At 33.5% G+C, this 15,429-nt stretch overlaps 1 protein-coding gene across 1 annotated transcript; it reads left to right on the forward strand.

Annotated features, from left to right (window-relative positions):
- Window positions 1-1,947: 1,947 nt before the first annotated feature.
- LOC139891404 (ubiquinol oxidase 2, mitochondrial-like) lies at window positions 1,948-3,944 on the forward strand. Its single transcript, XM_071874371.1, has 4 exons — window positions 1,948-2,396; window positions 2,877-3,005; window positions 3,092-3,580; window positions 3,684-3,944. Exons 1-4 carry the CDS (start codon window positions 2,094-2,096, stop codon window positions 3,741-3,743), a joined length of 981 nt encoding a protein of 326 aa, XP_071730472.1. The 5' UTR covers window positions 1,948-2,093; the 3' UTR covers window positions 3,744-3,944.
- Window positions 3,945-15,429: the final 11,485 nt, after the last annotated feature.

Below are 15,429 nucleotides of genomic sequence, written 5' to 3' on the forward strand. Positions count from 1 at the left end.
GTAAAATGTTAATCATGATAGAGAGCGTGGTTTAAGAAATTTGAGCACATGATGATAGTTTGATTCCTTCATGGCACTTTCACAATGCTTGTTGAATAAAAGGTGTCTTGGTACTAAAAGTTGTGTTCTAGTTGGCATTGAATTTCTAATTCATTAAAAAAGTTAACCCAGAACGTGGGCGTCACTCAATATGCTTGGAGCCGAAGATAAGCTTACGTATGGCATATTCCTTCTTTTTGTGAATTTTGCTATGGAGTATTTTACCATTTGATCCCTACAAATGTTCCAATCCTTTCTCCTCTCCTCTTCAATATCTTTCAAATTTGACCCACTTATTAAAAAATTTATATTTGTGATGTTAAACCATTCATTGTTTTATCCAATTACTACCTCCGTCCCAATTAGATAGTCCTGTTTTTCCATTTTAGAATGTCTCAAATTAATAGTCCACTTCCATAAATAGAAAGGAAAGAGGATATTTGATTGGTGGATCTGGAGAGAGAAAATATTTCATTGGTGGATAAATGAAGTTAATGGAATTTCCTAAAACTGTGTGACATTTTGTCTGTGGACTATTAAATTGGGACGGAGAGAGTAATAAATAGCACGTCAACAACAAATTCCTCTTGACTAAATACAGAATCATATTTTATTCGGAGCACCAAAAATAAAATAATAATAATAATAATAATAATAATAATAATAATAATAATAATAATAATAATAATAATAATAATAATAATAATAATAATAATAACAACAACAACAACAACTAGTGAAATGATCCGTGGAATTACGAGATTTTTTAAACAAAATAATTTAATAATATGTTTTAGCTATTAAGTGAATGTAAATGATAAAGTCATTTAGTTTAGTGTCCCGTGAAACCACGAATTCCGACTAAAAAATTTGTTGTTGTTTTTATAAACATATTAATGTACTTAATTTTGGTCAGAATAAATGAACTATATTCATTCTCCCACCATCTTCTTTCAATTTTAATCACAATTACTATTTTTCTTGTCATAAAAATATACATTACAAATTTTTATTGATACATGTGTTTTGCATACATATATAACTTAATTAATCATGCAAATTATAATTGTAATTGCAATTATAATAATAAATAATAATAATAATATTTGCTTAAAAATTAAGTATTTATATTTTTAATAATAATTATTAGTAATAACAAATGTCTCTTGAATTCTTTTTAAAAATTAAAATACAATTATTATATAAAAGTTGTACAATATGCTTCAAAGTTTGTATATGTATACATGGAGAGAGGGTTGTTAAAAGATTATACAATTTCTTTTAAAGTTTATACATATGATCATGAAGATGTTTTATCATAAGGTTGTACATAATGTTTCAAATATTGCATAATGTTTTATTATAAGGTTGTATATATTGCTTAATATATTATACAATTAACAAATTAATATTTTTTATTTATGTAATGAATTATTTTAGTGAGATCATCATTAGAGTTTAGAATTTTTCTGTTTATTTTTAAATTTTTTAAGTTTTAATAATCTTTAATTGTGATATTAACGTTATAGAGATTTATTAAAAACTATAGACTATAAATAGATAACATATCTAAAGAAATAAATATAAATTATAAATAAATAAAAAGAGAAGGACAAAAAACTTGGTATTGATTTTTCAATATTCAAATGTTATACACAATTCCGAATTACAATAATTTTTTTACACGCCGTACATATGACTAGATTTACGTCGATTTCTAGAATCATCTTTAAAGATTATTTAACGATTCTACAAAGAAACGTAAGGCTAAAATAGGAAAAACGTAAACCCACACAAACGCTATAACGACGCCGTTTATCCTCGATCCACAATTCGACACGAAACGTCATCGTATCAATTCACCGCCACACACTTTTTGTGTGATATAAAACCACCCATAAACCCTTTCTCTCCAAGAAATAAATCAATATCATTCAAAACACACACTAACAACACCTTCGTTTACACACACTTTCCGAATATCTCGCAAACTTCCATTTTCTTAAAATTCTTAAATTCAATTTCAGTTTTCAGTAAACAAATCATCAACTAAGATGATGAGTCGTGGATCAATTACTGCTGTTCGATCTGTCATCGCTCCACGTTTGTTCACAACCGGTGTCGGAGAGCCGGCGGTGTTTGCGTGGTGGATGAAGTCATCTCCGGTGATCGGTGCTCGTAATGCGAGTACTATGACGTTAGGCGAGAAAGAACACAAGGAAGAGACGGTAGGTAACGGTGGCGCAACCGCCGGTGGTGGTCCGAAAGATAATAATAAGGTCGGTAGTTATTGGGGAGTGCAACCGTCTAAAATTACTAGGGCAGATGGTACTGAATGGAAGTGGAATTGTTTTAGGGTAAGCATCTCTTCTTTAATAAACATTATGTATCTATATATATCAATATGTATGTATCTATATTTATTTTCCGTTTTTACTGTTATATATATTGATCATAAAATAATCGTGCTTACAATTTTTTGAACTATTAATTTCGTTAATCATTGTTAGAATATGATATATGTAATTTTGATTGTAGTATATATGCGAGTTTTCTGTTGTTAATGTTTTCATCTATTGTGAAGAAATTTTAATAGTAAATTTATTGGGTATTTTTTTAATTTCTAATATTTAGCTAGTCATGAATGGTCTCTTACTAACTAATTTTGCTAAATAATTTGTTTATAGAATTGATACAAAGAATTAGAATTGATACAAAGAATTAAGTTTGCTATTTTTAATAGTTTTGATATATACTGATAGTAATGTTATTGTTATTGAAAGTGTGACAGTTTTTTTTTATATGTAACCCTGTTCGGATTTGAATTATTTTGACAGCCATGGGAGACGTACCAAGCAGATCTTTCGATTGATCTAACGAAACACCATGTTCCAAAGACGTTTATGGATAAATTCGCGTATTATACTGTCAAGTCGCTCCGACTCCCTACTGATATCTTCTTTCGGGTGACGAATTTTACCCCAAGCCTATTATAATATAGCTTTTTCTATATGAAATTCGAATATAACTAATAATGGTTTAAATGTAACAGAGGCGATATGGATGTCGAGCAATGATGCTTGAAACTGTGGCTGCTGTTCCCGGAATGGTAGGAGGAATGCTTCTTCACTGCAAATCACTACGACGTTTCGAACAGAGTGGTGGGTGGATCAAGGCTTTGTTAGAAGAAGCAGAGAATGAAAGAATGCATTTGATGACTTTTATGGAGGTTGCTAAGCCGAAATGGTATGAACGGGCCCTTGTTTTTGCTGTTCAAGGTGTTTTCTTTAACGCCTACTTTCTTGCCTATCTTGCTTCGCCAAAACTAGCTCATCGGATCACCGGGTACCTTGAAGAGGAAGCGATTCACTCGTATACAGAGTTTTTGAAGGAGCTAGATAAAGGTAACATTGAAAATGTTAAGGCGCCTGCTATTGCTATTGACTATTGGCGTCTGCCTGCTGATTCGACCCTTCGTGATGTTGTGATGGTTGTTAGAGCAGATGAGGCTCATCATCGTGATGTTAATCACTTTGCTTCGGTATATAATTCTCGTTTATTTTGTTTAATTTGATGTCTCTTTTTGATTTGGTATATTGTTTTTATGAAGTTATTGATATTTTGGGATGTTGATTATACTGCAGGATATACATGTTCAAGGACTTGAGCTGAAGGACAATCCAGCCCCCATTGGATATCACTGAAGGAAATTCAAACTTTGTTGTTTAAACTCTATGAATCTTTTACCCGGACGAATAATTGGTTTTAATTTCGGGTAAAAGTGACTGTTTTGTGTTTACTTTTGTATAGATTTTATGATGGTTTTGTGTTGGTTTGAGTGCTATACATGAAAACCTAGCTTCATATATGTTACTACTACTATTGAAGAAATATGTTTGCTGTGTTCTTTTAATTGATGGTGTTGACGTATATTCTGTTGGCAGGGTTGTTTTTACTTGCCTCGAACTTCATGAGATTTCGTCTTTCAAGATTCATTTTGAAGGAGACTGGAATCTCAAACGAAGTTTGCTAGTAGTTGATTAATCTGTTTAGATTATGATTTTTCGTTGCCACTGCTTCTGAATTATGAGTAGGGAATGGAACGATTAATTGGTTTTGAGCCAGTGACATATGATTTGCATACCAATGAGACTCGAGGCTTTAAACAAGAATATATTGCAGGATTAAAGATATATCTAGTTTATAAGTGCCCAAAAAAGATAAAATTTTACGATCCTTGGTTGGCAACAATGGATAGGGTGTCAAATTGACGATTTACTGTTTCGTTTTGGCTTGGCAAGATTAAGTCATTGAGGGATATATCTAACTTCGAATTATTGGATAATTTGTGAGGTTATTAACATCTGAGTTGAAACTGGAAGTCAAGAGAAGATGATATTTTGGTCATTTAAAATAAGCTTTTGTGCGTTGAATGTGGAACTCCGTAGACGATTCAGGAGATAGTCTCCAAAAAAGATTGATAAGGTAAATTGTTCATTCGTAAAAATTGAGGATATTGACCATAGTGACTTGAGAATTGAGGTGATCTTTCTTTGAATAGACGGCTATGTGATCTGGGTTGACAAACTCAAGTCAACCCAATTCAACCGGGCTATGGTGAATGAACGTTGCCATAGATTTTATAGGTCTTGAAAGTTTCAGGAATATGATGACAATTGATGGACGTGGAAAGGGGTTTTATAATCAGAAACGATGGATAGTCAAATTTAGTAACCTTTTTAACATGGGGCAAATTGCCAAAAAAAAAGTAACATAAAAGTTGATATTTTTGGATGAGGTGACCTCTATGTCGAAACACATGTGTACGGATATTACCTTTATTGATATTTTTTTTTTAAATCAGAATATTTTTTACGCGCTAAATTTAAATCAAACACCTTTTTGGCAAAGAAAAAACGATATACCATTTATTGAGAAATTGTGACTTTTATGTTACCTTTTTGAGCAATTTGCCTTTAAAGAACAAAAATGAAAAGGGAGACGATTTAGTTAAATGGCAAGATGGAACCAAGTTATAATGAAATAGGAAAAGCACAACTATTGAATAAGAATCACTTATACATTTTATTAGTTGGCGTTCTGATAGTCTTACAATCTAAGGTTCAGACTTCATTAATCAAGATAAGTCAAAAATGATTAAGGGATAACTTGATTATACATAAAAATAAAATATTTTCTCACCCAAATAACTTAAATTACATACGTTTACAAAGAAAGCCCAGAAATACTCAAATATTTCCAAATCTTCCATTTTTTGTAGCTGTTAAAAAGATGACACATAATTTACTAATAGAACTTGAGATAGGGAAAATGGATAATTACCACAAAGTTACTTTAGTATGGATAACAATTGGAGTGATCCTACAAACCGGAGTCAATATATACGCAGCAAGTCTTCTAAGACCATTCATATCCTAGCGTCAGCAAGAGGGTTAGATTAGGTTGAATCCAAGGTTTCAGCTTTCCGACGCCCCTCCTGTCACCTCCAACGGGGTGCCATCTGTAACGCTGAAGGGACATTAGTCACAAATCTGACGGAAAAAGGAACATTTTTTTAACCAATCGGCATTAACCATTAATTTTTACAGTATATTTTGGGATGTTGATTATACTGCAGGATATACATGTTCAAGGACTTGAGCTGAAGGACAATCCAGCCCCTATTGGATATCACTGAAGAAATTTCCAAATATCGTTGCTGAAACTTTATGAATTTTTTACCCGGACATATAATTGGTTTTATGCTCGGGTAAAAAAGTGACTGTTTTTGTGTTTGCTTTGTATAGATTTTATGATATGGTTTTGTGTTGGTTTGAGTGGTATACATGAAAACCTAGCTTCATATATGTTACTACTGTTAGGATTTTAGGACCCGACAATATGAGTAATTAAAGAAAATTACTCAATCCACAAAAGATAAACGAAAGAACAATGCGAAAAATTAAATCGACACAAGCAAAATAACGTGGTTATATGCAATCGTTGTGATTGCTTTATTCCACGGCCAACTAGAGAATTATATTGATATTTTTATGCTCTAAGTTACAGGTTACATCTAGGTCTTTATTTATAGGGGAATTTAAATGAAGAAACAAGTAAATACGCTCTCAGTTTGAAGTCTCACATGAAAGGTGAGAAATGTCACCAACTCCATGACATTGATATCTTCCAACTCCAAATCACCAACTTCATGATATTGATATTCTTCCAACTCTTTTATTTGTTTCTCAAATCTACTCCACATTCAACGATTGATACCACTTCTTATTGGACCCACTAATTTGTTTAATCTACTTTACATTCAACAATCTGCCACTTGAAGTAGCCTTTAAACAAATCCACTATCGTTAACCCGTCAACCAAACAATCTAACCAAGAACGTTAAGCCATCATTATACCGCCAAACTCCATTTGGGACACGCACACTCAATGCATACTTCGGATGAGTAGACTTTCGATACAAGGTCTTCAACACTACTTGTTAGAATCGAAATATCAACCCTCTAATTCTCTAGTCGAGGTCTTCTCTCATCAATTCATGAGAAGATCAGTTGAGGCAATGCAAAACCTCAACTTGTCCGTCGTAACCACCTTAGTAAGCATATCCGCGGGATTCTTCGAACCAAGGACTTTCTTTAAAATTAAAGTACCATCTCTTATATGATGTCGAATGAAATGATACCTCAACTTGATGTGTTTCGTACGACTATGAAACACCGGATTCTTCCCAAGATGAACCGCACTTTGATTATCACAATACAAGACGCAATAGTCTTGTCTTTTACCCAACTCACTCAAGAAGTCCTTCAACCACACAAGCTCTTTAGCAGCTTCCGCAATAGCCATATATTCGGCCTCCGTTGTTGATAAAGCAACACTTCTTTGTAGTCGAGACATCCAACTAATCGCCGTCTTCCCTAATGTGAAAACATAACCCGTAGTGCTTTTCCCCGAATCATCACATCCACCCAAATTAGCATCCGCATAACTTCTAAGTATAACATTGTTTTTAGTAAAACACAATCTCATATTTGAAGTACCTTTCAAGTAACGAAGCAACCATTTGACCGCTTCACAATGCTCTTTCCCCGGTTTAGACATATAACGGCTTACTACCCCTATCGCATGGGCAATATCCAGTCTCGTACAAACCATGGCATACATAACACTACCTACAGCCGATGCATACGGAACCTTCTCCATTTCCGCCTTGTCTTCTTCCGTTTTAGGTGATTGACTTTCCGATAACCTTATTGAGCTTCCCAAAGGCATATAACGAGCCTTTGAATTCTCCATGTTGAACTTCTCTACTACTTTCTCAATGTATTTAGTTTGAGACAAGTATAGAGTACCTTTCACACGATCACGCACAATACTCATACCAAGTATTTGCCTAGCTCCACCAAGGTCTTTCATCTCGAACTCATGGGAAAGTGATCTCTTCAACTTGTTGATTTCGGACATGTTAGAACCCGCAATCAACATATCATCAACATACAATAACAAGATGATATAAGAAGACTTGAATTTCTTCAAATAGCAACAATGATCGCCTTCACGTCTTAAGAAATCAATCTTCTTCATAAACTCATCAAACTTCAAGTACCATTGCCGAGGTGCTTGCTTCAATCCATACAAACTTTTCTTTAGCTTACAAACCCATTTCTCTTTACCGTTTACCTCAAAGCCCTCGGGTTGCTTCATATAGATCTCTTCATGAAGATCTCCGTGTAAGAATGAGGTCTTCACATCTAGTTGCTCAAGATGTAAGTCCTCAGATGCAACTATAGCAAGTACCAAATGAATAGTAGTCATTTTAACTACCGGTGAAAATATCTCGTTGTAGTCAACCCCTTCCTTTTGTTGAAAGCCTTTAACCACCAAACGAGCCTTGTACCTTTTCTTGCCATCCAACTCATTCTTGATTCGATACACCCATTTACTTTGCAACGCCCTTTTATCATGAGGTAATTTCACTAGTGACCAAGTTTTATTCTTCTCAAGTGACCCCGTCTCTTCTTTCATGGCAAACTTCCATTGTATGAATTCTTTTGATTTTCTCGCCTCAAAGTAACTCTCGGGTTCACCATTCTTGGTATAGAGCAAGTAGTTTGTTGATGAAGAATACCTAGGATTAAGCTTGGGCACTCTAGTAGAACTTCTAGGTGTAGGAGCAACCGGTATGGTTGGACCGGTTTCATTATCATCCTCCTCATCACTAGAACTCCCACTATGTTCGGAACTTTCACCGCTTTCCGAACCATCTTCATCATTAGCACTTTGTGACGCCTCACCATTATTCGGCAATTCATTGTTACCCGAACTCCCACTGGAACCTGCAAGATCATCAATAGAAACATCGTCAAAAGTAACATAATCCGGTTTAGGACCCCGTTTTCGGTTTGCCATAAACCGAATCTTCATCAAAGGTAATATCACGAGAACGAATCACTTTTCTAGCCTCGTTATCCCAACATCGATAACCCATCTCATCTGAACCGTAACCAATGAAAGTACACCTCTTTGACTTAGCCTCAAGCTTGTCTCTATCTGCATCCTTGGTCTTCACATATGCATTGCACCCAAAGATTCTAAGATGACCATAACTCACCTTTTTACCTTGCCATTCTTCCTCGAGAATTCGAAAACCCAATGGTGTTGAGGGTCCCCTATTGATCAAATAAGCCGTCGTACTAACCGCATCCGCCCAAAACATCTTAGGCAAACCGGCATGTAGTCTCATGCTCTTAGTCCTCTCATTTAACGTACGATTCATACGTTCGGCGACCTCATTTGAAATGTCCCATTCATATCGATTATAAACGTTTCATATTAATTGATCTCTTTGCGAGGTTTTGACCTCTACATGAGACGTTTTTCAAAGACTGCATTCATTTTTAAAACAAACCATAACCTTTATTTTATCGACAAGGTTAAAAAGACACCACCTAGATTATCAAGAAATGATAATCTAAAAATATCACACATACACACTACCAATACATATTGGTTTACAATATTAATATGTTACAACAAAGTAAATCTCGAATGCAGTTTTAAACAATATTATACAATCATGCTGACACCGAATCTTGTCCATATTTTAGCATGCAACATCGGAAGCTCTTAATAATCACCTGAGAATAAACATACTTTAAACGTCAACAAAAATGTTGGTGAGTTATAGGTTTAACCTATATATTTATCAAATCGTAATAATAGACCACTAGATTTCATATTTCAATATACATCCCATACATAGAGATAAAAATTATTCATATGGTGAACACCTGGTAACCGACATTAACAAGATGCATATAAGAATATCCCCTATCATTCCGGGAAATCCATCGGACATGATAAAAAACGAATTCGAAGTACTAAAGATCCGGTACTTTGGATGTGGTTCGTTAGGCCCAATAGATCTATCTTTAGGATTCGCGTCAATTAGTAGATCGGTTTACTAATTCTTAGGCTACCAAGCAAAAGGGGCATGTTCGGCTTCGATCATTCACTCATATAATGTAGTTTCAATTACTTGTGTCTATTTCGTAAAACATTTATAAAACTGCATGTATTCTCATCCCAAAAATATTAGATTTTAAAAATGGGACTATAACTCACTTTCACAGATTTTTACTTCGTCGGGAAGTAAGACTTGGCCACTGGTTGATTCACGAACCTATAACAAATATGTACATATATATCAAAGTATGTTCAAAATATATTTACAACATTTTTTGTTATGTTTTAATGATTTGAGTTTAATAAGTCAGTTGTCCTCGTTAGTAACTTACAACTAGTTGTGCACAGTTAGATGTACAGAAATAAATCAATATATATTATCTTGAATCAATCCACGACCCAGTGTATGTAGTGACCCGAACTTTTCCATGTTTATATATATTAACTGAGATTGATATTTACATGATTAAATGTTTCCAACATGTTAAGCAATCAAACTTGTTAAGAGTTGATTAATTAAAATATGTTTCATATAGACAATTGACCACCCAAGTTGACCGGTGATTCACGAACGTTAAAACTTGTAAAAACTATATGATGACATATATATGGATATATATATATAGTTAACATGATACTATGATAAGTAAACATATCATTAAGTATATTAACAATGAACTACATATGTAAAAACAAGACTACTAACTTAATGATTTTTAAACGAGACATATATGTAACGATTATCGTTGTAAAGACATTTAATGTATATATATCATATTAAGAGATATTCATACATGATAATATCATGATAATATAATAATTTAAAATCTCATTTGATATTATAAACATTGGGTTAACAACATTTAACAAGATCGTTAACCTAAAGGTTTCAAAACAACACTTACATGTAACGACTAACGATGACTTAACGACTCAGTTAAAATGTATATACATGTAGTGTTTTAATATATATTTATACACTTTTGAAAGACTTCAATACACTTATCAAAATACTTCTACTTAACAAAAATGCTTACAATTACATCCTCGTTCAGTTTCATCAACAATTCTACTCGTATGCACCCGTATTCGTACTCGTACAATACACAGCTTTTAGATGTATGTACTATTGGTATATACACTCCAATGATCATCTCTTAGCAGCCCATGTGAGTCACCTAACACATGTGGGAACCATCATTTGGCAACTAGCATGAAATATCTCATAAAATTACAAAAATATGAGTAATCATTCATGACTTATTTACATGAAAACAAAATTACATATCCTTTATATCTAATCCATACACCAACGACCAAAAACACCTACAAACACTTTCATTCTTCAATTTTCTTCATCTAATTGATCTCTCTCAAGTTCTATCTTCAAGTTCTAAGTGTTCTTCATATATTCTACAAGTTCTAGTTACATAAAATCAAGAATACTTTCAATTTGCTAGCTCACTTCCAATCTTGTAAGGTGATCATCCAACCTCAAGAAATCTTTGTTTCTTACAGTAGGTTATCATTCTAATACAAGGTAATAATCATATTCAAACTTTGGTTCAATTTCTATAACTATAACAATCTTATTTCAAGTGATGATCTTACTTGAACTTGTTTTCGTGTCATGATTCTGCTTCAAGAACTTCGAGCCATCCAAGGATCCGTTGAAGCTAGATCCATTTTTCTCTTTTCCAGTAGGTTTATCCAAGGAACTTAAGGTAGTAATGATGTTCATAACATCATTCGATTCATACATATAAAGCTATCTTATTCGAAGGTTTAAACTTGTAATCACTAGAACATAGTTTAGTTAATTCTAAACTTGTTCGCAAACAAAAGTTAATCCTTCTAACTTGACTTTTAAAATCAACTAAACACATGTTCTATATCTATATGATATGCTAACTTAATGATTTAAAACCTGGAAACACGAAAAATACCGTAAAACCGGATTTACGCCGTCGTAGTAACACCGCGGGCTGTTTTGGGTTAGTTAATTAAAAACTATGATAAACTTTGATTTAAAAGTTGTTATTCTGAGAAAATGATTTTTATTATGAACATGAAACTATATCCAAAAATTATGGTTAAACTCAAAGTGGAAGTATGTTTTCTAAAATGGTCATCTAGACGTCGTTCTTTCGACTGAAATGACTACCTTTACAAAAACGACTTGTAACTTATTTTTACGACTATAAACCTATACTTTTTCTGTTTAGATTCATAAAATAGAGTTCAATATGAAACCATAGCAATTTGATTCACTCAAAACGGATTTAAAATGAAGAAGTTATGGGTAAAATAAGATTGGATAATTTTTCTCATTTAAGCTACGTGAAAATTGGTAACAAATCTATTCCAACCATAACTTAATCAACTTGTATTGTATATTATGTAATCTTGAGATACCATAGACACGTATACAATGTTTCGACCTATCATGTCGACACATCTATATATATTTCAGAACAACCATAGACACTCTATATGTGAATGTTGGAGTTAGCTATACAGGGTTGAGGTTGATTCCAAAATATATATAGTTTGAGTTGTGATCAATACTGAGATACGTATACACTGGGTCGTGGATTGATTCAAGATAATATTTATCGATTTATTTCTGTACATCTAACTGTGGACAACTAGTTGTAGGTTACTAACGAGGACAGCTGACTTAATAAACTTAAAACATCAAAATATATTAAAAGTGTTGTAAATATATTTTGAACATACTTTGATATATATGTATATATTGTTATAGGTTCGTGAATCAACCAGTGGCCAAGTCTTACTTCCCGACGAAGTAAAAATCTGTGAAAGTGAGTTATAGTCCCACTTTTAAAATCTAATATTTTTGGGATGAGAATACATGCAGGTTTTATAAATGATTTACAAAATAGACACAAGTACGTGAAACTACATTCTATGGTTGAATTATCGAAATTGAATATGCCCCTTTTTATTAAGTCTGGTAATCTAAGAATTAGGGAACAGACACCCTAATTGACGCGAATCCTAAAGATAGATCTATTGGGCCTAACAAACCCCATCCAAAGTACCAGATGCTTTAGTACTTCGAAATTTATATCATATCCAAAGGGTGTCCCGGAATGATGGGGATATTCTTATATATGCATCTTGTTAATGTCGGTTACCAGGTGTTCACCATATGAATGATTTTTATCTCTATGTATGGGATGTGTATTGAAATATGAAATCTTGTGGTCTATTATTATGATTTGATATATATAGGTTAAACCTATAACTCACCAATATTTTTGTTGACGTTTTAGGCATGTTTATTCTCAGGTGATTATTAAGAGCTTCCGCTGTCGCATACTTAAATAAGGACGAGATTTGGAGTCCATGCTTGTATGATATTGTGTAAAAAACTGCATTCAAGAAACTTATTTTGTTGTAACATATTTGTATTGTAAACCATTATGTAATGGTCGTGTGTAAACAGGATATTTTAGATTATCATTATTTGATAATCTAGGTAAAGCTTTTTAAACCTTTATTGATGAAATAAAGGTTATGGTTTGTTTTAAAATGAATGCAGTCTTTGAAAAACGTCTCATATAGAGGTCAAAACCTCGCAACGAAATCATTTAATATGGAACGTTTTTAATCAATAAAAACGGGACATTTCAGTTGGTATCCGAGCGTTGGTCTTAGAGAACCAGAATTTTGCATTAGTGTGTCTTATCGAGTTTGTTAGGATGCATTAGTGAGTCTGGACTTCGACCGTGTTTACTTGAAAAATGATTGCTTAACAAATTTTGTTGGAAACTATATATTTTTAACATGTGAATATTATGTGATATATTAATCTCTTAACGCGTTTGATATTATGTGATAGATGTCTACCTCTAGAACAAGTCCCATTAAATCACCTAATAATAATGAAGAGTCAAACGTAAATTGGAATGATTCGTGGAATGATTCACAAGTTCCCGAAGAGGAACCGGAAGAAGAGTCGTAACCGGAAGAAGAATCGGAACCGGATGAAGAAATAGAACCGGTGGGGGAAATAATAAAACGGTTAAGTAAAAGAAAATCCTCAACCAACCGACTAAGGTTAATTATGGTCAATGGTGTTTCCGCCAAGGAAGCAAAATATTGGGAGGATTACCAATTCTCCGATGAATCGGATTCCGACGAGAATTTCAATGATGTTATAGAAATTACCCCAACTGAATTTAAAAAGGCAAAAGAAAATAATAAGAGAAAGGGCATAAAAATAGAGAAATCTAATTCCAACCCCGATGAACTTTATATGTATCGTCAACCCCCGAAGTCCTTAAGTTGTAACAATGACCCGAGAACCTCTAAACCACCAGGTTTTTCTAAACCAATGTGGAAAACGACAGCTCGTATTAGGGGAACATCATATATCCCTAGAAACTTGGCAAAACGAACCAAAACTGAAGAAGAAGAAGAAACAAGCGAGTCGGAATAAGATAGTTGTATTCGTGTGGTGTAATATATGTAATATAGTATGCTTATGCTTTATGATATATGTAAAAATTGCTTGTATTAATAAGTATTTTTTTTTTATGAATCTAACTCTTGTCTATTTTACAGTATAAAAACATAAAATGGATAGACAACCCAATATTTTAAGAGACCTACCCGGAGACATGATTGATGAAATCTTGTCTAGAGTCGGTCAGAATTCTTCGGCACAACTATTTAAGGCGAGATCAGTTTGTAAGATATTCGAAGAACGTTCCAAGAATGCCTTGGTTTATAAAAGTCTTTCGTTCGAAAGATGGGGGATATCACATTGGGAAATCCATAAGTTACGATGTGTTTACTTTGACGCATATATTGCGGGGAACCCAAATGCTATTTTACGCAATGGGTTAAGAAATTATTTTGACTCAATATATCCGAATATTGGACTTCGTGATTTAGAAAAAGCGGCTAACATGCAACATAAAGAAGCATGTTATGCTTACGGATTAGTAATGTTCGCTTCTCACCAAAGTGAGAACAAGAACATCGGGCTACAACTATTAAACAAAACATTTCCACAAGTGACGGAGTCGGTAATTGGGGTAAGAAATGAGGTTTTTAGATTTTTACGGGACTGTTGGACATTACGTAACCCTCGTCCCTTTGACGACGTTACAACACGCTGTCTTATCAACGGCCATAACGGTTATGTTCCACAAGACCAAGGATGGGAAGTAATCCTAGTAAAACCAGAATGCATGACTTGTTTCTGGACGTATGAATTACGTGTCTTTATTGCCTTTGCTGAACGACTTGTGTACTAGCTAGAATTATCTTCACAACCATCTTGTATCAAATTTATTGTGTGCTATATTTCAGGCTATATGTAAAATAAGCGGTATTGTAAGTTTGTAAAATATTGTGTAAAAGTTTGAACGCGAAATATTATTATAATCAGTTTTTCATATAGAATTGTAGTAGTTGAATTGTATATTAGCTACTAAGTATGAACTTAACGGGTAGGTACTACCCGAATTTAAACTTACAAAACGCTAATATGAAGAAAAAGCTTTTATAAATGAGTTCATATTATGCTACGAAATACTATTAACTACTCTTAATATTCTGTATGATTAACTTGTTCCATTTGACTATTTTGAAGGAAATGGCACCGACTACTCGACACACCGTGAATATGAATGAAGAGGAATTCCGTACTTTTCTAGCTTCAAACATAGCCGCAGTACAGGCTGCGCTACATACCAACAATAAACTTGGATCTAGCAGTACAGGAAATCGTGTAGGATGCACCTACAAAGAATTTACTGCCTGCAAACCTTTGGAATTTGATGAAACTGAAGGACCGATCGGATTGAAACGGTGGACCGAGAAGGTCGAATCGGTGTTTGCCATAAGTAAGTGTACTGAAGAGGACAA

The sequence above is a fragment of the Rutidosis leptorrhynchoides genome, chromosome 2 (assembly GCF_046630445.1).
Source record: "Rutidosis leptorrhynchoides isolate AG116_Rl617_1_P2 chromosome 2, CSIRO_AGI_Rlap_v1, whole genome shotgun sequence".
NCBI lineage: Eukaryota > Viridiplantae > Streptophyta > Magnoliopsida > Asterales > Asteraceae > Rutidosis > Rutidosis leptorrhynchoides.